At 39.1% G+C, this 26,513-nt stretch overlaps 1 protein-coding gene across 2 annotated transcripts in view; it reads right to left on the reverse strand.

Annotated features, from left to right (window-relative positions):
* Positions 1-3,268: 3,268 nt before the first annotated feature.
* Positions 3,269-26,513, reverse strand: part of NDUFAF5 (NADH dehydrogenase (ubiquinone) complex I, assembly factor 5) — a 35,733-nt gene continuing 12,488 nt past the window's right edge. Inside the window, exons 6-12 of one of the 2 annotated variants that reach the window (XR_001007688.1) lie at positions 25,225-25,264; positions 22,060-22,257; positions 11,712-11,772; positions 6,102-6,199; positions 4,082-4,165; positions 3,672-3,754; positions 3,405-3,515 (exon numbers count right to left, since the gene is read on the reverse strand). Coding sequence is in view for 1 of the 2 variants with exons in the window: in XM_011995209.1 (XP_011850599.1) it covers positions 3,423-3,515; positions 3,672-3,754; positions 4,082-4,165; positions 11,712-11,772; positions 22,060-22,257; positions 25,225-25,264 (559 nt within the window). In the remaining variant the exon portion in view is untranslated. Of the gene's footprint in view, positions 3,516-3,671; positions 3,755-4,081; positions 4,166-6,101; positions 6,200-11,711; positions 11,773-22,059; positions 22,258-25,224; positions 25,265-26,513 lie in introns of both variants that reach the window. The other variant, XM_011995209.1, reaches the window with a different exon arrangement.

Raw genomic sequence — 26,513 nt, forward strand, 5'->3', positions numbered from 1 at the left:
ATCCTCCCGCTTCAGTTTTCCAAAGTGCTGAGATCACAGGCGTGAGCCACTGCGCCTGGCCAAAAAACTGTACATGTCTTTAATGCGGGTCATACTGTACTGTAATTGTTTCCACCTAGTGGATGAAAATGGTACTAAAAGAGTTTGAAAAATATATAAAACTTCCCTCACAGGTACTTCATGACTTACTTCCGTAATTTCTTACAATCACATCACATACTTGATGTATATAGGTAGCTTATCTCAATAAATCCTACAAATTCTTCCTGTAAAGCAAAAACTCTTTGTTTTATAGACATAAGTTTTCATATTTACTGCCACCTTTGGAATTCTCCAGGCCAACAACCTGGAATATTGCTAAGAACCAGGAAATAAGCCAGTCTCCTGGCAGCCAACAGGTGTCACAGTATGCACACACTGGAGCCCTGTCAGACTGACAACTATAAAAGCAGAGAATAGTTGGATGCCTGGCACATGAAACTCAATGAAGATCTGTTAAAGGAACCAATAAAGCTCATGCATTTTATTCCAAAGGAGTCTTTCTCTCAGAACCTAGTTCCTCTTCCCTACCTTAATACACAAGTCCTAGAAATCTTTCAGTATGAATTCTAATCTTATAGTAAAACAGAAGAAATGACTCAAGAAAGTTCATTTTGGTCAAGGTGTTGAAATTGACAACTGACAGCAAATAAGAAAAGTGCTGGAAAATACACAAAACCAACCACAGCATTCTTGGGGCTAGTCTGGGAACAAGCAATACAGTACAATTTGAGTTTATGATAGTAACTGTGGGGTTATCAAGAAATGATTATTGGTCGGGCATGGTGGCTCACGTCTGTAATCCCAGCACTTTGGGAGGCCGAGGTGGGCGGATCACAAGGTCAAGAGATCGAGACCATGCTGGCCAACATGGTGAAACCCCGTCTCTACTAAAAATACAAAAATTAGCCGGCGTGGTGGCGCGCACCTGTAATCCCAGCTACTTGGGAAGCTGAGGCAGCAGAACCACTTGAACCCGGCAGACATAGAGGTTGTAGTGAGCCAAGATCATGCCACTGTACTCCAGTCTGGAAACAGAGTGAGACTCCATCTCAAAAAAAAAAAAAAAAAAGAAAGAAATGATTATCATATACCATTTAAGAATGTAACATATTTTTGAAAAATTTTTAATATAGACTTTTTAAGTTTCATTGCTTAAAAGGATGGGCTCCTAATCATTTGGAAAATGTGGTTATTCAGAACAATCAGTTTCCTGAGGGCTCGGAACAATAAAAGTTTAATAGCATACTTTGAGCAGATTTCAACTAAAAAAATAATTTCACTAGTGTTATACACACTAAAATAAATGTTTTCAGTACAGTCACTCACATTAAACAATAAGGGTCCTCAATTAGCTGTGTTTTCTTTCCTTAATTTTTTTAAACAAATGAAGTTTTTTATGGGATAGCCACAGGGTAGAGTAATCCTTAGCTCCAACCCACCATCCACATATAACACCGTTGACATTAAATAAGCAAAAGTAATATTCTTGCTTGGAAAATTCAAAATTTACAGGAAGTTTAAAAAGTGAAATGTACAAGTCTCCCTCCTAGTTTCTATACCCCTGACAGACATTCAAACAGAACGACACAGACACACCCGGTCCCTCAGTCTCCTTCCTCAGCAACAGCCACTTAACACTTTGAGATGTGTTCTTCAAAAACAAGTATTAATGCACATAAACACATGTCCTTTTGGAAATACAGTCACGGAATTTACCCATTCCTCCATCATCAGTTTGCACTTTAAAACAGGGTTTTTGGTGGATTTTTCTTAAGATGAGGTCTCCTCTTTTGCACAGGCTGGAGTGCCATGGCACAGATAGCTCACTGCAGCCTTGAACTCCTAGGCTCAAGTGATCCTCCTGCCTCAGTTTCCCAAGCAGTTGGGACTACAGGCATGCACCATTGCACCTGGCTAGCACAGAGTGTTTTGTTTTTTGTTGTTGTTCTCTGTCTTCAAATTCTGAAAATTAAGCTAAAAAAAAAAAAAAAACCAAAGAACAAAACACCAAATTCTACTTCACAGGTTTACTTTGTGTTAAAATAAAACAAAAAAGCTACCAAGCGTATCCCAGTTTCAAATATCGATGATTTTTCCAACTGAAGAGAATAATTTCTTTTTCTCCTACAAATCTTGGTTTTTAACTATAACTTAATCTTTCAAAGGGCAAGTCTGTCATATAATATTAGTTCAAAATTTAACTGAATATCTACTATGAACAAAGCACCATGTGCTATGTACAGGCTAAGACACAGCCCCGACACATGGAGAGCTTGCTGCTAATACCATAAAGGAGGGAAGGAAGGCAGAAGAGAGAGAGACTGAGAGGAGACAGAAGGAAATGCTATCATAGATCACTGAAGGCTAAAGATGAGGCTGGGGCAGCACCCAGGTTAAATGGAAAAGACAGCCAACAGCTAATTGGAAACAACACACCTAGCGCTCACTCCTGCTTGCTTCTCAGCCTTCTCCCTGCTTCCTGTACATTCTTCCCACCTATCCTAAGCTGTCTGAGCTTGATTATCTCCACATGATTTTGAACCCTCCTCGACAACAACAGGACTGTGAACTTAGATTAAGACAATAGTGCTTAAGCCCAGAAAATACAAAGGAAAGCCTAACAATAAACTGATGACTGTGCAGAGACTTTTACATGTGATTCTGCTTCTGTAATTCTTTAAAATGTTTTCTTCTTCCCTAAGGTAGGGTAGGGTGTAAAACCATGGTGGTCCCACCCACACCATGGAGGTAAAAAAGAAATAAGGTTAAATTCAGATGCTTTAAAAAGAGTTGAGGAGGGATTTAATAAAGATACATGCTCTTCTAAATTCTAAAACCACATAACTCTGGAGAAGGTGCATATTCATCTGTTCCTCTTCAAGGCAAAGAAAACAGTATGACAAATACAACTTTGGCTTAAGTACCCTACAATAGTGATTATAAAAAGTCTATGTTTTTCAATCTAAATGAGCCAGAACTCTAAAGAACCGACCAATTTGTTCCTCCTCTCATCTCCATGGCTGTGGTCCTTTCGCAGAAGCAACAAAATATCAAAGCAGGAGAAAAAGGTACAAAAGGTCAGCATGAGTAATATTTTCCCAGGCATTTACATATGTGAACATTATTTGCAAATATTTTAGGGAAATATTTTCTTTGCTTTTAGGCTCAATCTGCAAAGACACTCAGCAGTATCCTTATGAAAACAGAAACAATATGAAACTGAAAAGGTTACTATAGATGTGATATCAGGTTTTCCTAATTATATGAAAAGTCTATTAGTAAATAGCTTAGAGTGCTTCTTGCTTCAAAATGTAATAATTTTAGACGTGAAAACTATCCATTTCTGATGAAAATTCTGGACATTTACATTGAATAAATATTTATTGTGATTTTTTCCCCTGTGGCATAAGGTTGTTTATTTTTCCTAGTTCTCCAAATGACACAGTTGCAGAACCTCTTTCAGCTGGTCTTGCCTGAAAATAATAAAGATTAAAGACATCAGAAATAGATAATACACAGTTCCAATTAAAGCCATTAATGCTGTCTTATATTACCCCTTCCCCCCAGTTAGTAAACAATAATCTGAACATGAACCCACTAAGAAAAGTGATCCACCTTAATAATGTTACCTGTGACTCATGATATTTCCATCCTATCATGTAATAGATCTGATATGTGGCAGGTACTGATCCATCCTCATTTCTGTACATTTCTAAAAAGACAATAATGGTTAAAGTCTGAAAAAATGCAAGTAGGAAAAAATTTCTCCTCAATAAAGGTCATGTTCTTCAAAAAGAAATGGGTATAGGATATTCGTAAGATTCTGAGAACAACTTACATGAAAAATTATTAATACTGAGGGTAAGGAAATCGTTAAGGCTGTCTGGAAAAAGCCACAGGATCTGTGTTTTGAGAGGAAGGACATGAAGTCTGAGGGAGCCTTAATGGGAATGGAAAATACATTGGCAATGTGAAAGGAATCAACATGATACAGCACAAGTGCCATGGTGAGGCAGGTGAAAGAGTGGTCATCCCTTACCTCTGTACACGGCTGCAGCTGCCAGCATTGTGTCTCGATGCAGCAGGGCTTTTCTATTCCAAGAACAGTTACTCTCACCCATACCTAAAAATACACTACAGGTAGTTTGAGATAATACAGCAAATGCCCTGAACAGCTCAACACCACAGACTTAATTCCATCTCATCTACCTGTCCTCATTCTCTAAGGGTCATGTAAACCTAAATCTCATTTCACTTTCAGATTATAGCTAGGCTTCTTAGTGACTCCAAAGCGAAACTACTTGAAACTTTTTGAATATTAAGACAGGCAAGTGACATTTCAGGAGGCAGCCCCACAATGCTTTACTTGCCAGCAATGGTGTAAAGTAAGCCCGCTGGGCAAAACCCAGGTGACTGCCACCCCAGGTGAGTTGTCAGTAGTTGGTGAGAACTTTACCAAGCATGTCATAACTCATGCTCCTTTCAGCCGCTCTTTGGAGGAAGACAGGTCAGTGCCACAATGCCTCACTCCTAAGCCATAATGTAAGTATGATTGTGAAACTTGGAAGATGGCTTTGAAACTCATTAGATAGTTACCAAAGCTACTATGTGTTCTCAGATTTACAATATTTTACTAATTTTTACTAATCTCACATTAGGAAATAATTATGTGCATTCTTTTAGAGGCACTTCTCTTAATGTTTTAAAATTTTTAGACTTCTTTCCTTCAAGTTGATGGTGAAAAACTAGGTTAAGCATTATTCTATTGTTCATTTAAGATTAATGTTGTATATTTGATTTTTCTTTATACAAATACTTAAATTTACTCTGAGCACATTTTAAGCCATTCTACAAAATTAAAAGAATTTCAGAAATAAAAATCCTTCAAGTGTTCTCTATATTAAACTTTACTACATGATCAAATGTTATCTTAGTTTTGTTTTTCTACTTTCACTAATCATGAAATGAATAAACTTACCAATATCAGTATTCTTTCAGTTTAAAAATAGTAATCTACCACATTTTCAATAGTCTTATTAAAAACAATCAACAAATTAGCTGCACCTAAACCTTTTTCTTCTCTTCAATCTCAAATGATTTCTACTATTCCCTAAAATAATGAATCCCTGCTACTAAAATCCTCTAAGTGCAACAGCCCCAATTCATGAAGAACGACAGACACAAACTAGTAGGTTAATTATCATCAAAAAAAAAGGTGGACCACATTCTTGGTGTCGTGAAGCAGCTGGATGACCTCGTGACAATCATCCGTGGTCTTCAAAGCCATCAGACTAGATGCTCCTTAAAGGCTTCTAGTGCTCGAATTTTAACCATATCAAGCGACCAGAGGTAAACTGGGTCTCACATTGGAAGAGTCTGTTGCTCAGGTATGGTGCTTTCATTTTTGCTCAACTTCTTGCTGCTATGGCTTAATTATGCATTAGTTAGGGACAATACTAGTAGAAAAGATAAACATGTGATGCACTATAAATTCTAAAATGCCTTCTAAACAATCAGTAGTAGGATATACTAATTAAGATTAGTAGGTATAACACTCTCTGAAGGTCTGACCTACATCAGCCATACAGAAATTCAAGAGCACTACTGCAGAGCACAGGGTGTAACTGTGCAGCACTCCAACCTTCCCTCACGAGCCACTCACACTGCCACACTGAACCTCCCTTCTTGCAGAAGCAGTGTGAGGTGGTGGAAAGAGTGGACTTTGGGATCACACTCCCAGTTTTAACTCTTACATAACCGGGGACAAAGTCATTCAACCTCTATCGAATTCCAGTTTTGCCATCTATAAAAGAATAACACCTCCTAATGCATCATGGGGGACCTCTACTGAAGACCACCCAGGGAAAAACTGAAACTTTGGGACTTCCAACTCGCCCTGGGCTTTGAGATAACAGAAAAATCTGGCTAGCAGGTTAACTGTTTAAGACTCTCACAGTGTTTTCAAGGTGAAGTTCAACTGCTTATTAAAAATAAACCTAATTTATTATGGTTTACTAAAAACAATACTGAGTATTGTTTAAAAAAATAACTGAACTTACCTTAAGACCACTGTGAAAGCCTTGAAAATTTCTCATGCATTCATCAGCTGATATGCAGCTTGTTTTGTAAAATTAGGTCAACATTCTGGACTTTTCTTCTGTGAATTAATAATAGCAGCTTCAATGAGACACACCACAACCATTAAGAAAAAATGTATACCATAAATGTAAAATACCAGAAACAAATTTGGAAGTAACATGATCTTCCAGTCAGCAGAAGAGCACACCTGAAAGTCTCCCACGGTCTCCCTGCCTCCATCACCCCCTGCCTATGCTTCTTCCCATCTCTTCTGCCTCTGACTTTTTCCATGGGAGAATGGCTAAGATTTCAGCATACAAATCAGGCTGCTCAACTAGGTTTAAATCATGGCTCTACCACTCACTAATTATTATCATCTGGAACAAGTTACTTTACTTCTGTCTGTGCCTGGGTTTCCTCATACATTTAACAAAAAAACAAACAGATTAACCATGTTAGCTCTAGTCTTTCCTTCCTCATAAACTATCCCTCATAAACAATGCTGGAAGGTGAGCTTTCTAACACACACAAATCTGTCTCATTTTCTCTACTCTGTGCAAAATTCTTCCAAGACATTACAATGCTAATCTGAAAAAAATGTAGAAACCTCTGATCCTGTATCATTTCCCATCATCTCCCTGTTCTACATACTCAAGGAATACTGGATTATGGTACCATTCCTTAATCAGGAGAGTGAAGGATGTGCATATCCTATTCTACCTCCATGTGGATGCAATGTTAGCTCTCTTAAACCTCAACCCACCTTTCATTCTCCAGGCAAACTCATTTTTGCTTAGGTGCTGCCTCTTTTGCAAAAGCATTCCTGACTCCCTAAGCAGATTTAAGGCCTTTTCCTCCTGTGTTTCTCCTTGTACTTTATTATAAATGATTTCATTTTCAGTTGAATGTATGAGTCTGTCTCTATCTTTGTGTGTTTCTTCTTCCCTACTACAATATAAGCTCCCTGAGATCAGGAACTATGTATTTCCACTGTTGGCTCAGCGGTTGGCACATGGGTAGATGCTCAATAAACGGTAAGCGAAGATACATAAAACCAACCTGTTAATGATTGTATCCATTTTATTAAATATCATTTTATAAGTTTAAATAATTCCTCTTAATATTCCTATGGATAAGATGTATCAAAAACTAAGAAATCTGATTTCTGTAACAGATGTTACAGTTAAAAAAAAAGAGAAGCACTAGGAAAGCATCTGAAAGTATTAGGCCATAGTTCCTGAAAATATATGGTCTATTTAAAACCTTTAGGAGACTCATACCTGTAGTCCCAGCACTTTGGGAGGCCAAGATGGGTGGATCACCTGAGGTCAGGTGTTCGAGACCAGCCTGGCCAACATGGTGAAACCCAGTCTCTACTAAAAATACAAAAATTAGCCAGGCATGGTGGCACATGCCTGTAATACCAGCTACTTGGGAGGCTGAAGCAGGAGAATTACTTGAACCCAGGAGGCAGAGGTTGCAGTGAGCCAAGATCGTGCTGCTGCACTCTAGCCTAGGTGACAGAGTGAGACTCCATCTGAAAAACAAATGAAACCTTTAGGAAAAGAGGGGGTTATCAATTTGGAAGGAGCACAAGGCGACCTTCTGAGAGACTGAAAATGTTCAATATTTTGGTCAGGATGGTGGTTAAAACACAAGCAGCTGTACCTTTAAGATTAATACATTTCGCTGAATATACATGTTAATCTGAATTTAAAGAACCACATACATATCAAATATGCAGTATAGGACTCTGAATTCAAATTGTAACTACAGATTCAGTGTGACCATGGACAAGATACTGAACTTCTTGATGCCTCAATTTTCTCACAGGTAAAATTAGGGTATTAGAAAAACCTCAGAGAAGTGCACTGAGCACAGAGTTAAGTGCTGTATATACGTTGAAATCAGTGGGAAGTAACCTTTTCCAACGGATAGGTCTAATTTCTAGTATTTTTCTCTTTTCTTTCTTGAAATGAACACAGATTCTATAGCAGAATAAAAATAAATGCTGTATTTGAATAATATTTTTATCACTAGAGCCCAAGTGATAAATCATCAGCCCACCATCATCTCTCAAGCCTTTGGATAAAGTGGCTCCTTGATTACATCAGGTAAGTCCTTGGGGTAGTGCTGGGGAAGGGGTGTGTGTGGCTTATTACTGATCCTCTGTCATCTTGGCCACGCATGCTATTGGCTGCCAATCTCTCTATTAATGAATGAAAACTGATGACAATGGTAAGATTTCAGTTACACATCTTTCTGTTTGCAGAGTGACAGAAGCTCCACACTCAGAGGAGGCTGCACGATAGGTAAAATGAACCTTGTTACGGAAGGGCAACTACAAGAAGGAACAGGGTCAGTTCAGACAGTGCCAGGGCAGAGTCAAAAAGCATGAGTTTGGCAGCTAATTCTGCCACTTGACAGGCAACTGTTCTCTTTGGCCCTAATTCTTCTCACTCGTAACTTAAGGAAGCAAGTACAACAAAGCTCACAAAAGACTATAAATCTGTAAGTAAAGACTAGATACTTATTTGCATAATCCTCTTTCTTTAAATCATCTTACAATTTTTCAGGATCCAGATAAAGTCTCCCCTAGGTAAGTATAGTTCTGGATTCACAGAATATACCTTTAACCTCTCTAGCTTCCCCCATTCATCGAAACTATTTTTGATGTTAGTCTGTATATATAAAATAACCACCTCACAAATTCCCACAAAGGAGGCAAGCTGAAGCTCTCTTTTGAGGAAACTGCTTCTCTAGCATCCCTTTCAAGTAATTGAGTTTATTTTTGCATATCTAACCTCTTTCAGAGTTTGGTCTGTGTCCTTCTTACTCCTTGAAGCCTCTTCCAGGCCATTACTTCTCTACCCCATTAAACACATTCATCCTGCTGAGGCCCCACACCATAAGGCTGTAATCTTCTCCTGACTCCTGCTTGCTGTCTGACATCAGGTTAGTCACTCCCCTCATTCATTGAAAGGTTTGGCACTTGGCTCAGTTTTCCTCTACACTCCCAGTACTGCCACCATCCTGGGTGACTTCATGTTAATAATCAACAAGTTAAGATTTTAAAATCTCATCTCTAATCAACCACTCCATTACGCCACCTCTGCCTTGATACCTGAGACATGTCCCAAACCAAGTTATCACTTGTAACTGCTTTACTTCCAAAATCATCAAACATCTCATTTTCTGACCATATCCTCCTGGTCCCTCCAGTGTGTTCAGGAACTCCAACCATGACCATTCCCTGACTGCCTTGGAATCACCTGTGCACAGTTCTTCTTCTTCCTCCCAATTTATCAGCTCACTCTTTTTTGTTCCCACTTCCCTTTTCTTCCAGCTAAGATTCTTTAACCTATTAATTCAATTATATTCCTAGAATTATCTTTTACCTTTGTCTCTGTCATTTTTAACTAGCAAACCCCCAACCCAAACTAATTCAACTACCTGATTTTTGTGCCTCGTCCTGAGCTACCACCTACTGTTGATGGTCAGTTCACCTTCTCATTCCCTATAATGACTATTTCAAATGGTTCCGTTCACTTCTCAAAACTCTCTTTCATTCTTAGCATATATTACTTCCTGTTTGACCAAAAAAAAAAAAAAAAAAAAGAAAGATCCACAAGATGGGAACTTCTTGCTTTCAAACATAAACACCTACACGTCCTTTGGTGCTATCTGTTCTCCCTTCCTGCTATAACTCTGCCTCTCCCCTTAGCAAGGTCAACCCCTCCACTGGCCCTTGTATTGCACCCTTCCCACCTTCTCAGACACCTGTCATCATCAATTATCTTTTCCCTCTCTTCTAGAGTCACCTCTTCTACGAAAGCACTTAGATTCTTCTAGTCAGCAGTTAAATTCAAGTTTTAGAAAAAAAAAAACAAAACTCATCCCAACTCCTATTCCTCTCCTCTCTTCTGACACCTGTAACCTTCCATCCTTCACCTCTTCTTCACCACTAGACTTCTTGAAAGAACAGCACACATTTGCTGTCTCCAGTTCCTCATTTTCCACTTATTCCTCAACCTACTCCCCTTCTACTCTCCTGGCTCCAACAAAAGAGCTCTCACCAGGGACACCAATAACCTTCTTGTTTCTAAATCTAGTGAACTTCCTTTTCAGTTCATAGTTTGCTTTAAATGCTACTAAGTGCTCCCTTTGTTTTGAAACATTCTTTCTTTCCTTTGGTTCAGGCAATTCTACACTTTTCTCGTGTTTTTCCGGAACACCTTGCTGGCTACTCCTTCTCAAGTCTCCTTGTAGGCTCAGACGTAGTCTACCCACCTGCTAAAGGCTCAGTATCAAGCCACTTTCTCTGCTCACTCCATGTTCTTATCCTAGGCAAATGCTTTGAATGTCACCTATTCACAACTGACTCCCAACTTTTTAACCAAGCCAGTAGCTTCCTCTGAGCTACCTACCCACATACTCAACTGCCTACTTGACATAACCTCTTAGGTATTTCAAAAGCACTTCGAACCCAATGTATCCAAATGTAAACTCAAGGGCTGTACCTGCCCACACCTGCTATTCTATTGTTTCCTCTATCAGTGAAGAACACCATCTCTCTCTGTGAGCTAAAACTCAGCAATTATGCTTCAAATGTCTTTCTCCTTCATCTGCCCACATCCAATCCACCAGCAGGAACTGCAAAATTTACCTCCTAAACATCTCTGGGATGCATCTGCTTCTCTTCATCTCCATTGCCACCACCTTAGTACAAACCACCATCATCACACAAGCTTTACTGATACTAATCTCACTACTAGTTTATCTGCCAATCTACTCCTTTCAAAATCCAAGTCTGATACGGTTATCTCTCTAAGATGCCTCAAGGGGCGTTTTAAGATAAGGGCAAACAATTTTAACAAGGCCTATAAAGTACTTCTGCATTTGATCTGTGACTCCCATTGACCCACCAAGGTCATCACTTAACTCTCTCCTTCTTACTCCCTGTACACCAGCCAAAATGCCCTTCTTTCAGTTCTTGCTATGTTCATTTTCACAGGAGGGCCTTTGCATATGCTGTTCTCCTTGCCTCGGACTCACTTGCTTACTCTGTCTACCCAGTTAATTCATCTCCATTTTTTTTAGAGCACAGTCAATTGCTACTTCCTCAGATAGGACTTCTTTGTCTCCCAGATTGGGACATTTCCCCCCGACAAAACCCTACTTCTACTAAACCAACCCAACTACCTTCCTTCTTGAGCCTATATCTCAGCTGCCAACTGTGGCTGAAGGAAGTCACCAATGTGTTCTATCATCCTCAAGTGCACTTCAAAAAAAAGTCGTGCCATCTTTTGACAAACAGCCGTGGCACTATATGCCTCTACTTCATAGCACTGACCACAATTCTAATTTAACACTTATCTTTTTGACAGCTGCCTGGTGCCTGCCTCCTCCATTTTATATCAGACGTTCCATGAAGACAGTCTGCTTTCTCCTCAACAATGGATCCCTAGTGCATTGTCCAGTGCCTGCCAAAGAGCTGGCTCTCAAAATGTCTCTCTCAAATGGAGTCTAAAAATTCTTTTTTTTGGCCTACCTTTCCCCATGGAGTCTAAACATTCTTTCAAGTGCCTTACCTTGTAAATCTTCCATCAATTCAAACATTCCAGGATAGTTAACTTGAATTTCATCAGTGTCCTATTTAAAAAGAAAAAGAAATATTCATTTGACATTCATGATACAAAATTCCAGATTTAGAAAGAGGCCACAGAGATTACCCAGACCAATCTCCCATGCTAAGTAAAAAATCTTTACAATATTCTTCATAGATGTCATCTGGCTTATGCTTGATTTATGAAGGTCTCTAATTGCTGATTAAATATCCTCCATTGTGAGAGAAATCATTCTAACACTCCATCATTGGTTCTAGTTCTCTCCTTGGGAACCACACAGAATAAAAGTATTCTGTACCCTACAAACCATCACCCTCTTCTCCAAGTCTTTGAAAACCTTCAGGACACAAAAATCTGTAGCCTCCCGAGTAGCTGGGACTACAGATCTGTAGATCCTTACATGTTCTGACTACATGTCCCTGGACAGTGTCAATATCAATCTTTCTTAAAATGGGGCATCTAGAATCAAAATATTTCATTCTGCATCTAGTAATGCAGCCAACAGGCTTGTTTAGGAAATGAGCACATTGCTGATACATGCGGAGTTTGTTTCTCAAATGAACAATTGGGTAATGACTTCCTCTTCTTTTTGAAGCCTGATACAGGACTTTACTGTTCGTACAGTGGCAGAGACCACTGATGCTCTCCAAATACCCAGGTGCTCCGTGACACTTCCTAATCTCAAACACATATTTCTTTTGGCCAAAGAAAGGAGAGGCAAGACAGTTAAGAGCTAGAGCCTTTTCCAGGCCATCTCTTTTGCTGTGGCCTTATAGAACACAGGGCTAGATGGCACAGCTACAAGACAGAGATGGGCTGTCCCACCGGCATGCAGTTGTGATGTGATAAAATTTTATTGTGTTAGGCACTAAAAGTGGGAGTTCGTTCTTATTGGAAGGTAGCCTAAAATAAATCTTTTTTTTTTTTTTTTTTTTTTAAGACAGATTCTTGCTGTGTTGCCCAGGCTGGAGTGCAGTGGCACGATCTCCGCTCACTGTAGCCTCTGCCTCCTGGGCCCATGTGACTCTTGTGCCTCAGCCTCCCCAGTAGCTGGGATTACAGACACACACCATCACATCTGGCTAATTTTTGTATTTTTTTTGGACGGAGTCTCGCTCTGCCACCCAGGCTGGAATGCAGTGGTGCAATCTCCGCTCACTGCAAGCTCCGCCTCCTGGGTTCACGCCATTCTCCTGCCGCAGCCTCCCAAGCAGCTGGGACTACAGGTGCCTGCCACCATACCTGGCTAATAATTTTTTTGTATTTTTAGCAGAGATGGGCTTTCACTGTCTTAGCCAGGCTGGTCTCGATCTCCTAAGCGCGTGATCCACCCGCCTTGGCCTCCCGAAGTGCTGGGACTCCAAGCCTGGGCTACGGCACCTGGCCGGAAACTAGCCTAAAATAAATCATTAATAGAGGACTGGTTAAACAAATTCAAGAACATGTATTCTATAAAATACTGTACAGTTCTCAAAAAATAAGGTAGACACATGTCTGTAGGAAAAAATCTCCAAGATATGTTATTGACCGGAAAAAAAAAAAAAGCAAAAGAGGGCATGTAGTATTATATAAGTGGATTTAAATGATGTAAGTGTACTCTATGGGTCTATGAAAAAAATTGATCTGAAAGGATGTCTATGACACAGCTAACAAATCTTTGGGGAAAGGGACCAGGGTTTGAGAAGTCAGGAGGAGGGCCAGGCACGATGGCTTATGACTGTAATCCCAGCACTTTGGGAGGCTGAAGTAGGAAGATGACAAGGTCAGGAGATCAAGACCATCCCGGCTAACATGGTGAAACCCCATTTCTACTAAAAATACAAAAAATTAGCCAGGCGTGGTGGCACGCACCTGCAGTTCCAGCTACTCATGAGGCTGAGGCAGGAGAATCACTTGAACCCGGGAGGCAGAGGTTGCAGTGAGCCAAGATCACACCACTGCACTCCAGTCTGGATGAAGGAGTGAGACTGTCTCCAAAAAAAAAAAAAAAAAATTAGCTGGGTGTGATGGCACATACCTCTGGTCCCAGCTGTTTGGGAGGCAGAGGCATGAGAATCCCTTGAACCTGGGAGGTGGAGGCTGCAGTAAGCAGAGACCTCACTACTGCACTCTAGCCTGGGCAACACAGGGAGAAGTGAGGAGAAGAAGACTTCATTTCACTTTACACCTTATTGTGTATCATTCTCTCCATATATTCATTTTTATTCTTCTTTTAAAAAAACATATACACATATCAGGTTGTGTATGCTTTTTAATGAGACCTCTGGGTAGTGAGACCATGAACATTCATCATCCATATACTTTTCTATATTAACAAGCTATTTTTAAGAGGAGATCCTAAGATTAAAAACAAAATTCCTTCCAGGCTGTTATGTGGCCATTAAGCAATATCCTTTGAAAATAATTCTTCAATGAAACCAACTAAAAGCACTATCTCCACCTCAATCAAAAGAATGCCACAACAGCTTTGTTGAAGGCCTTATTTAAATTAAAGGCGACCATATCTGCACCATTCTTTTTTTCTTTTTGAGACGGAGTCTCACTTTGTTGCCCAGTGCCCAGGCCGGAGTGCAGTGGTGCGATCCTGGCTCACCGCAACCTCCGCCTCCCAGGTTCAAGCGATTCTCCTGCCTCAGTCTCCCAAGTAGCTGGGACTACAGGCACGTGCCACCACGCAAGGCTAATTTTTTTGTATTTTTAGTAGAGACGGGGTTTCACTGTGTTAGCCAAGATGGTCTCAAATCTCCTGACCTCCTGATCTGCCTGCCTCGGCCTCCCAAAGTGTTAGGATTACAGGTGTGAGCCATGGTGCCAGGCCTTGCACCATTCTCTTAAAGTACTACCCTGGTAGTTCAATTCTAAAAAGGAAATCAGCTTTACTTAGAATGCTGATTCTCTGAAAATAATTCATTAAGATGAAAACACAATATTAAGATGTAAATACAACTATGATACTAATTTGACTCGATTTCACTTTAAAAATAAAAATCCATTGTAGCATGAAAGTAATATATCTAATATATGCAACATAAACCTGTATAGCTGATTATACAAAAGCTTTTTTGGATGGGAATTTTTAGAAAATGAATTAGAACACATATTATTATTATTTTTTTTTTGGAGACAGAATCTTGCTCTGTCACCCAGGCTAGAGTACAGTGATGAGATCATGGCTCACTGCAGCCTCAACATCCCAGGCTCAATCCTTCCACCTCAGCCTTCCAAGTAGCTGGGACTAGACAGGCCCAGCTAATTTATAAATTTCTTTTTGTAGAGATGGGGTCTCCCTATGTTGCCCAGGCTGGTCTTGAAATCCTAGGCTGAAGTGATTCTCCCACCTAGGCCTCCCAAAGTGCTGGGATTACAGGAGCGAACAACGGTGTCTGGCCAGGACACAGTATTAATACAGCACTTCAGAAACAAAACCATATACATGCCTCAAAGGATAAATATAATGATTCAAGAACACATTCTTATAACTTTCTTATTAAATCAGCAACTCTCTAATTGTATAAAGGAGATTGTACACCAATATTTTTATATTAAAGTATGAGTCATTAGGCTCATTTTTAGAGAATATGGATAGTATTTTGAATTAGATTTCCCAATTAATAGAAATGTAGGCTTTTAAACATTTTAATATCAGGTTAAACATTTTTAGTAGAAATCTTTCTAAAATTCATTCTTTATAACCATAGAAAACCATGTGTAGTTCACATAATTTAACTTTCTTCTGGTGATCAGCAGAAATCCCATTTTTTCCTAATGGGCAATAATTTTTGAGTCCTGTAATATTGCTGACTAACCTGTATGACCTCATATAAATTTTTTAACATCACCTCATAACAATGTGCACCACACCCCTCCACACCATCCCAGCCCTACACCCCTCTATACTTTTTAGAGGCTTTACATTCCCAGAGATTCTTTTGTCATCTCAGTAACAGGTTGGAGACACAGCAATACAGAAGACGATTCTCAAGAGGACAGACTGTAAAGGAAATTTTTCCCATATTATAAGTAAAATAAATGTTATCAAAAAGGTTTTAAATCACTGGTTCCTAATCAATTTTTAGTTATATGAGGTCTCTCAAGATCTGATGAAAACCATGGGTACTTTCCTCCATTTATGAACACCACCACCACAAATTTTGTGTACAACATCCCAGTGTTATTGAACCGTCTAAAGTTTACCAACAGCCCTGCTATAAACCCAAAAACACCAGGCAGGGATTTCTGTTTTGTTCACTGCTGTATTTGAAGTACTTAGGATAGTGCCTGACACATAGAAGGTACTCAGTAAATGTTTGCTGCAAGACTGAATACATAAATGAATTTCTATAGAAGGATATTCACTGCAGCACTGCTACTACTGGCAAAAAACTCAGAACAAACCTAAAGGTCATTCACAGGGAAATAGTTAAGTAAAACTGTGGTACATTCATACTAGGAAATAATATGTGGAAATTAAGAAGTGCAAATATATCCACACCAATTTAGAAAAACTCTTATATTAACAATACATTAAAAATACATATACTGTTAAGAATTTAAAGTTTCAGAAATGTATAAATACATATGAGTCTATATATAGTAAAGTAGTTCTTGTTTAAAAACAAAAAAAAGTCTGGAAGGTTACACACTAAACTGATAATAGTAGCTACATCTAGGACAGCAGTTCTCCAGGTGTGGTTTGGAGAGTCCTGGGGTCCCTAGGACTTTTTTTGGGGTCCACGAAGTCAAAATTATTTTCATAATAATACTTAGATATTTGGCTTTTTACCTCTTATTCTACAATGGGTTATTGTAGAGGCGACATGACATGACACGTGGTATATCAAGAGACTTGAATGCGGAAGCAGACGTGAGAATCTAGCTCTCTTACTAAGGTACACATTAACTGGCAAAAATGTGAAGCAATGCCATTCTTCTCTTTCAATTATTTTTGTTTTAGAAAATATGGCCGGGCACAGTGGCTCACGCTTCTAATCCCAGCACTTTGGGATTTGAGGTGGGCGGATCACTTGAGGTCAGGAGTTCAAGACCAGACTGGCCAACATGGTGAAACCCCATCTCTACTAAAAATACAAAAATTAACGGGGCGTGGTGGCACGTGCCTGTAATCCCAGCTGCTCGGGAAGCTGAGGCAGTGCAATCACTTGAACCTCGGAGGCAGAGGTTGTGGTGAGCCGAGATCCCGCCACTGCACTCCAGCCTGGGTGGCAGAGTGAAACTGTCTCCAAAAAAAAAAAAGAAAAGAAAGAAAATATAGTTATTTTTTATTAAAAAGGGTCATTTATGTTAACAAGTAATAGGTATATTATTGTTGGCTTTAAATGAATACTAAAACAAATTCAGTTTTAATGTCTAATATATTTAATACTGACAGATGTTAACTCACTATACAAAAGCCCTTTAAGTTTCTTAGTAATTTTTCAGTGTGTAGTGGGGTCCTGAGACCAAAATTTTGAGAACTCTCTCAAGAGAGAGCTGAGCATTTTTAGGATTAAGGGGGAATGATAAGACTTTCACTTTATCTGTATAGCTTAATAGTTACAACCAAAATATATTTGTTACTTATACAATTACAAATATAAATACAATGATCCTTCAACGTACAATTGCCTGTATTAACAGTGTTTATTTTCATTACAAAGTAGAGCACTCATATGAAGCAGTTTTCCGATTTCTAGCCACGCAACCTCTCAGAATGCAGTTTCTATGGACTCAGGCCGCTTAAAAGTTAACAAAAGGTCAATCCTAGACACAGGTGTGAAGCCTTTGGGGTTCTCTTCGGTTCCCAGCCTAGTCCTCCAGCCTGTTAATTCTTCCCGTCCCTGGAGGCTCCTTTCCAACATCAGGGGCCCTACTTGTCCATGCCCCTTGCTTTCTATCAAAACAAGCAAGGATATGACACAATCTATTTTTGGTTGGTTGATTTCATGAATATACCCACACAAAATCATGCCAAACAGCTATTTTAGTGTTTAAGCTCATCATCTCTAATTATGTAGCGAGATGCTTTCTTCATCAAGAAGTTCCTATTTCCACTAATCAGGTTTAGGGATGTTTCTAGGCCTGAGGGGTTTGGAAATTCATAGTAAGTCCATTGGACTGATCGCTGAAGAGAGTAATGACATCCTTTAGAAAGACTGTTAGTGCACAAAAAACCCTTAAAAAAAAAATCAATGAATACAGGAGCTGATTTTTTGAAAAGATCAACAAAATTGATAGACTGCTAGCGAGACTAATAAAGAAGAAAAGAGAGAAGAATCAAATAGATGCAATAAAAAATGACAAAAGGGATATCACCACTGACCCCACAGAAATACAAATGACCATCAGAGAATACTATAAACACTTCTACGCAAATAAACTAGAAAATCTAGAAGAAATGGATAAATTCCTGGACACATACTCTCTCCCAAGACTAAACCAGGAAGAAGTTGAATCCCTGAACAGACCAATAACAGACTCTGAAATGGAGGCAATAATTAATAGCCCACCAATCAAAAAAGTCGAGGACCAGATGGGTTCACAGCTGAATTCTACCACATGTACAAGGAGGAGCTGGTACCATTCCTTCTGAAACTATTCCAATCATAGAAAAAGAGGGAATCCTCCCTAACTCATTTTATGAGGCCAACATTATCCTGATACCAAAGCTGGCAGAGACACAACAAAAAAAGAGAATTTTAGACCAATATCCCTGATGAACATCAATGCAAAAATCCTCAATAAAATACTGGCAAACCGAATCCAGCAGCACATCAAAAAGCTTATCCACCATGATCAAGTGGGCTTCATCCCTGGGATGCAAGGCTGGTTCAACACACACAAATCAATAAACGTAATCCGGCATATAAACAGAACCAAAGACAAAAACCACACGAATATCTCAACAGATGCAGAAGGGCCTTTGACAAAATTCAACAGCCCTTCATGCTAAAAACTCTCAATAAATTTGGTATTGATGGAACGTATCTCAAAATAATAAGAGCTATTTATGACAAACCCACAGCCAATATCATACTGAATGGGTAAAAACTGGAAACATTCCCTTTGAAAACTGGCACAAGACAGGGATGCCCTCTCTCACCCTCCTATTCAACATAGTGTTGGAAGTTCTGGCTAGGACAATCAGGCAGGTGAAAGAAATAAAGGGTATTCAATGAGGAAAAGAGGAAGTCAAACTGTCCCTGTTTGCAGATGACATGATTGTACGTTTGGAAAATCTCATTGTCTCAGCCCCAAATCTCCTTAAGCTGATAATCAACTTCAGCAAAGTCTCAGGATACAAAATCAATGTGCAAAAATCACAAGTATTCTTATATACCAGTAACAGACAGAGAGTCAAATCATAAATTAACTCCCATTCACAATTGCTTCAAATAGAATAAAATACCCAGGAATCCAACTTACAAGGGATGTGAAGGACCTCTTCAAGGAGAACTACAAACCACTGCTCAATGAAATAAAAGAGGACACAAACAATGGAAGAACATTTCATGCTCATAGATAAGAAGAATCAATATCGTGAAAATGGCCATACTGCCCAAGGTAATTTACAGATTCAATGCCATCTCCATCAAGCTACCAATGACTTGCTTCAGATAACTGGAAAAAACTACTTTAAAATTCATATTGAACCAAAAAAGAGCTCGCATTGCTAAGACAATCCTAAGCCAAAAGAACAAAGCTGGAGGCATCACACTACCTGACTTCAAACTCTACTACAAGGCTACAGTAACCAAAACAGCATAGTACTGGTACCAAAACAGAGATATAGACCAATGGAACAGAACCCTCAGAAATAAAACCACACATCTACAATCATCTGATCTTTGACAAACCTGACAAAAACAAGAATGGGGAAAGGATTCCCTATTTAATAAATGGTGCTGGGAAAACTGGTTAGCCATATGTAGAAAGTTGAAACTGGATCCCTTCCTTACTCCTTATACAAAAATTAATTCAAGATGGATTAGAGACTTAAATGTTAGACCCAAAACCATAAAAACCCTAGAAGAAAATCTAGGCAATATCATTCAGGACATAGGCATGGGCAAGGACTTCATGACTAAAACACCAAAAGCAATGGCAACAAAAGCCAAAATTAACAAATGGGATATAATTAAACTAAAGAGTTTCTGCACAGCAAAAGAAACTACCATCAGAGTGAACAGGCAACCTACAGAATGGGAGAAAATTTCTGTTATCTACTCATCTGACAAAGGGCTAATATCCAGAACCTACAAAGAACTCAAACAAATTTACAAGAGAAAAACAACCCCATCAAAAAGTGGGCGAAGGATATGAACAGACACTCCTCAAAAGACATTTATGCAGCCAACAGACACATGAAAAAAAATGTTCATCATCACTCACCATCAGAGAAATGCAAATCAAAACCACAATGAGATACCATCTCACACCAGTTAGAATGGCGATCATTAAAAGGTCAGGAAACAACAGGTGCTGGAGAGGATGTGGAGAAATAGGAACACTTTTACACTGTTGGTGGGACTGTAAACTAGTTCAACCATTGTGGAAGATAGTGTGGCGATTCGTCAAGGATCTACTAGAAATACCATTTGACCCAGCCATGCTATTACGGGGTATATACCCAAAGGATTATAAATCATGCTGCTATAAAGACACATGCACATGTTTGTTTCTGTCTCTTATACACATCTAGATGTGTATAAGAGACAGCATATACACCATGGAATACCATGCAGCCATAAAAAAGGATGAGTTCATGTCCTTTGTAGGGACATGGATGCAGCTGGAAACCATCATTCTCAGCAAACTATTGCAAGAACAGAAAACCAAACACCGTATGTTCTCACTCATAGGTGGGAATTGAACAATGAGAACACTTGGACACAGGAAGGGGAACATCACACACTGGGGCCTGTCATGGGGTGGTGGGGAGGGATAGCATTAGGAGATATAACTAATGTAAATGATGAGTTAATGGGTATAGCACACCAACATGGCACATGTATACATATGCAACACATATACATATGTAACAAACCTGCACGTTGTGCACATGTACCCTAGAACTTACAGTATAATAATTTAAAAAAAAAAAAAAAAGACTGTTAGTGGAGGGAGGAGGAAGAGGGCAATCATTCTCTCTAGATGGCTGTCTCTTAGAAGCCTAGTTCTAGAAAATGCTAGGAGTAGAGTGATGGGGAAAGAGGAAGGCAGGAGCTAATGTAAGCTGGTCCTGGTACTTCACACCCTTTATCTCTTTAAATACTAATAGCCACCTGAGGTGAGTAGCATTTGCTTTTTTTTTTTTTCTTTTTCAGACAGGAATTTTACTCTTGTTGCCCAGGCTGGAGTGCAATGGCGCAACATCAGCTCACTGCAACCTCTGCCTCTCAGGTTCAAGCAATTCTCCTGCCTCAGCCTCCCGAGTAGCTAGGATTACAGGCATGCAACACCATGACCAGCTAATTTTTTGTATTTTTAGTAGAGATGGAGTCTCACTACATAGGCTAAGTTGGTTTCAAACTCCTCATCTCAGGAGATCCACTTGCCTTGGCCTCCCAAAGTGCTGGGATTACAGGTGTGAGCCACTGCACCCAGCCACACATTTGCATTTTAAAAAGAAATAAATGCTCAAAAAAGTAAGTTACTCAAATGTCCCTATCTAGCAAAGAAATAATGTAAGGATCCAAGTTACTCCTGTTGGACACCAAAGTCCCACTGTCCTACTCCATCACTTTACCATGCTGACTTTATGGTTATTACTCACTGACTGCCTGTGGGTCTTCTTTCGATATTTCTCTAGCCCTAATGGAGTACAGCACCCTGTCCTACCTTCTCTAGCCTTGATCTCACCGTAGGCCTTGAGAACACACATTCTCTCATTTCTGCTTCATATGGTACTGTTTGGGGGTAGTTGGTGGTGGTAATACTACAGGTTCCCCTACTTATGCCCTTTTCTTCCTATCATCTGGAATAGTCTAAGCCCCTTTTTACACCTAATTCTGGATTTGAAGATTTTGACGGAGTTGTATGTTTAGAAATTTGTCTTGTTATCTGTGATACATTTTTTGAGCTACTTTTTAAGGTAACAGACAGTAAAAAATTATACATTCCTACCTCGTGTCAATTAAGATGTGTTATACAAACTAAGCATTGTCAATCAGAGCTTTTCCCTTAAAAAAAGAAAAAAAGGGGGGAAAGAAAGAGTGCCATAAAACCATGAACACATACAGTTTTCTATCTTTAAAATGAAAAGAAGTTACTTCTGAACTGTGTAAGTAATGGGTTAATCAAACTTGATAGTTACCACAGTCAGAGTATTAAAGCCAGCTCTCCCAAGCAGATGTCCCAGGTCATTGACAGCAGTGAAAGGAGAAATGTGTGGAGAAAATCCTCCTTCCCTTTCTGTTTCCGCTAACTGTAAGGAACACCGAAGTTCATAGAGTGTGTCGCCTCCAAACATTGCACCGATAAACACTCCATCTGGTTTTAAAATATAATGAATCTGTAATAAATACAAGACAACAAAATGATTCAAATTTTTACATATATAAATGTTAAAAAATATATAGTGTCTAAATCAACATTTTATGACAACCATTCCTATTATGCCAAATTAATAATCACATAATTTAACAAATAACATCTAATGCAACCAACTGTCAGAAAATCATGATGCATAATATACTTGGAAAGACAACTATACATTCACTAATATTAATGCCTATAAAAATATGTTGTACGTTTTCAAGTTTTCTAATAGGTACAACTTAGTTTTATAATCAGAAAAATGCTGAAAGAGAAAAAAATCTTTAATTGGGGTAGGCTGCAAAAATCACAAACCTCCCTGTATCTATGGCCTCTGAACTGTCATTTTCTAACAACTTTCATCAAGATAGGGAGTCTATTTCCCCTCCCCTTGAATCTTGGCTGGACTTGTGACTTGCTTTGGCCAAAAGAATGCAGTGGAAGTGACAGTGTGCCAGTTCCAAGTCTAGGTCTCAAATGTGTTGCATGCTTCCACCTGCTCTCTTGGAGCCCAGCCCAGCCACAATGTGTGAACAAGCCTGAGCTAGCCTAGCGGAGGAGGAGGATGTGGAGCTGAGATCAGCCAGCTGTGCACACCGAGGCCCTCCAAATCAGCTAGCTCCCAGACAATCTGGCAGCTGATCACAGACACATGGACGAGCTAAGCCAGACCCAGATTTCCTAACCAAATCCAGCCCCAACTGCCAACCCACAAAATCGTGGGCTACACAGTTGTTGTTTTAAGCCATCAAGTTGGGGTGCCTTATTATGCAGAATAAGCTACAGAGAACTCATTATGATTCACAGCATTAACCTAGAAACGTATTAGTTTTCTTTAAAGAGAAGTAATTATTTTCCAGCTTTAAAACAAAACCAAGTTCTAATTGGTAGCTTAAGGAAAATAATGGCCAGAGTGAATTCCAGTACCACAGATTTTGCTCACTCTCAGACTACAAGCTGTAACTAGTTTGAATGACTATTCTCAGCAATGAGGACCATTACAGGAAAAGGTAGACTCTGAAGTAAACCAGAATCCAAATCACAGTAGGCTCTTCTAATAAAAGCACTGTCTTAAATGTATATTTAATATATCATGAAGCTATTAAAAGCGGTATTAATAATTTGTAAAGGCTATGGTTCCTTCCCTTCTTCACCTTTAGTGTTGCTTCCTCTTCTTGTCATCAAACTCTACTAAACCAAACACCTAAGACTTAGTCCTCAGAAGTCTGTAGCCCCCACTCTCCGTCAAACGGCTTATCAACTTCCATGATTTCACAATGACCACTTTCCAATCTCTAACTTCAGCTTGGCCATCTTCTTAAAGTCTAAAATCATCTTCAACTGCCTATTCCCTGGACATTTGTCTCTCAGCATACTTATCGGCCCTGCTCCCTCCAACCACCACAAGGAAAACACCTATTTATCAAATCAATTCCCCTGTCCAACTGCCATATTTCTATTGCCATCTTCTATTCCCTTTATCTGACCATCAACATTCTCTCTCCTACTTTTACTAATTCAGACTCAAAACCTGAAAGTGAGCTTTGCCTCCCCCGTTTGATCTTCAGATCTAATCAGCCACTAAACTTGATTCTTTCTTTGTAGAGTCCTAAATACTCTTCCTTTTAACTCCTACCATTACCACCTAGATTTAGTTTATCTCCTCCTTGGACCACTGAAACAGTCTCCCTTCAATTTAACCAACTGCTCCAGGCATCAGTTTTTCGTTTGTTTGTTTGTTTGTTTTTGAGACAGAGTCTCACTCTGTCGCCTAAGCTGGAGTGCAATGGTGTGATCTCAGCTCACTGCAACCTCTGCCTCCCGGGTTCAAGAGAATCTCCTGCCTCAGCCTCCCAAGTAGCTAGGATTACAAGCACCTGCCACCACGCCTGGCTAATTTTTGTATTTTTAGTACAGGCGGAGTTTCACCATGTTGGCCAGTCTGGTCTCGAATTCCTAACCTCAGGTGATCCACCAGCCTCGGCCTCCCAAAGTGCTGGGATTACAGGCATGAGCCACCGCATCTGGCACAGGCATCACTTTCTAATCAGCAAAACAAATATATCTTGCAGAGCTATTTAACACAAATATAAAACAGAGCACAGCAACTGGAAACTGGTTACGCATTCAGATATGGCCATTATTATTTTGCCCACCAGCTTTGTCATGATATCATTTTCCTCTTCAAAGTGCTCCAGTGGCTCTGAATTGCATAAACTCCAAATTCCTCAACCTGACACTCAAGTCCTCCTAAATACTGTCCCAATATATCACATTTCATTTCCCAGAACCATACTAGTCCCCCAAACAGGTTTCCTTTTGGTTCCTTAATGCTGATGAGGCTCTTGTGCCTCTCCACCTATCCTGCGATTCTCCCTTCTTAGAATGCCTTCCCAATCCAAATTTCACCCACCCTCTAAGGCCCTGCTCAAGTACTTTCCTCTTGAAGCTTTTCTAGGCCACGTCAAGCCACAGTGATCTTGTTCTCTCCTTTGAACACATACTTTTTACCTGCCTCTCACCTGTCTATTGATACGTGTCAATCGATAAAAATTTACCTAGTACTCTCTGAGTACAAGGCATTGGGAAAATACAAATATAAATAAGTAGGTTCCTACTCGCAAAAAGTTTATAGGCAATTAAACTATAAGAAACAAGAAGGAATCCACACAGAGAATGTCTTATGATATCAATATTATTTTGCACAGTTTCTAGCCTGTTCATATTTAAAACTTATCTCTACAATTAGATTTCTTAAATTCTCAGGGAAAGGAGAGTTGCCCAATGTACTACTAATACGCCAAATGGCACCAGGTGATTTCACTGATTCCTTTCCCAACTGTCAGACCTACAAGTAAATAGTTTGTGAAAATGGAAACATCTGTAGGTTTCTAACAATAAAGAAAGTAACACAAGATAGTTGAATGAACGTAAGTTTTCTTACCTGCTCAAGTGCTCTAGGAAGGTCATTCACCCAGTGCAAACTAAAATATGAGAATACAGATTTGTTTTAGCTTAACTGGCACAATTAATAAAATTATCACTAGGTTAATGATAACCCATAAAAAGGTGTTAATTTTGAAGTTTAAAACTGCATATCAAAATCCACTGATTGTTTTCATACAAGTTTTAAAATTACAAATATTCCTAGGGGAAACCTTCTTTGTGTCACATCAGAAAATTCCCCATGTCAATATATCACTTTGCTTAACTGAAAGAATCTGATATGATTATTTTCTAATTATTCATCACTGAATTATGTAAAAGTCATTCCTACTATGGCATTTTATCTAAACAGTGCTATTCTGAGACCTTATTTGCAAAAACTAGTAAAAATGCTCAAAGAAGCTCATCAGTTAAATCAATTAAGCTACAGAAATATAATATTCTTCTAAGTCAGACTTTCTCAGAAAATAAAATTATCTGCAGACCTAAATTTTTTCAAGGCAAATAGTATAACTCATCAAAAGTTTGATTCTGTGAGTTTTCCAATAATATACCATTTTTTTAAAAATCAATTTTTAAGACTTTATTTTTAATTATTTTTTGGAGCATTTTAGGTTTATAGCAAAATTAAGAGGAAAACCCAGAGATTTTTTTACATACTTCTATTCCCACACATGCACAGCCTCCCCTATTATCAACATCTCCAGAGTGTGCATTTGTTACAACTGATGAACCTATACTGACATGTGATTATCCCCCCAAGTCCGTAGTTTCCATTAAGGTTCACTCTTGGTGTTGTATATTCTAAGGGTTTGGACAAATGTATAATGTCATATATCCAACATTATCAAGTATCACAGAGTAGCTTTACCGCCCTAAAAATCCTCTGTGCTCCACCTATTCATCCTTCCCCAACACAACCCCTGGCAATCACCAATTTTTTTCACTGTCTCCAGAGTTTGCTTATTCCATATTGTCATAGTTGGAATTCTACACCATGTAGCCTTTCCAGGCTAGCTTCTGTCATTCAGTAATACGCATTTAAGTTTCCTCCACATATTTTAACGGCCTGACAGTTTCTTTTTAGTGCTGAATAATATTCTGTTGTTTGGATATAACGAAGTTTATCCATTTATCTACTGAAGAACATCTTGGCTGCTTCCAAGTTTTGGCAATTATGAATAAAGCTACTATAAACATTTGTGTGCAGGTTTTTGCAGGGATATAAGTTTTTATCTCCTTTGGGTAAACACCAAGGAGCATGCAATCGCTGGATTGTATGGTAAG

This window comes from Mandrillus leucophaeus, unplaced genomic scaffold (assembly GCF_000951045.1).
Source record: "Mandrillus leucophaeus isolate KB7577 unplaced genomic scaffold, Mleu.le_1.0 Scaffold476, whole genome shotgun sequence".
Taxonomy (NCBI): domain Eukaryota; kingdom Metazoa; phylum Chordata; class Mammalia; order Primates; family Cercopithecidae; genus Mandrillus; species Mandrillus leucophaeus.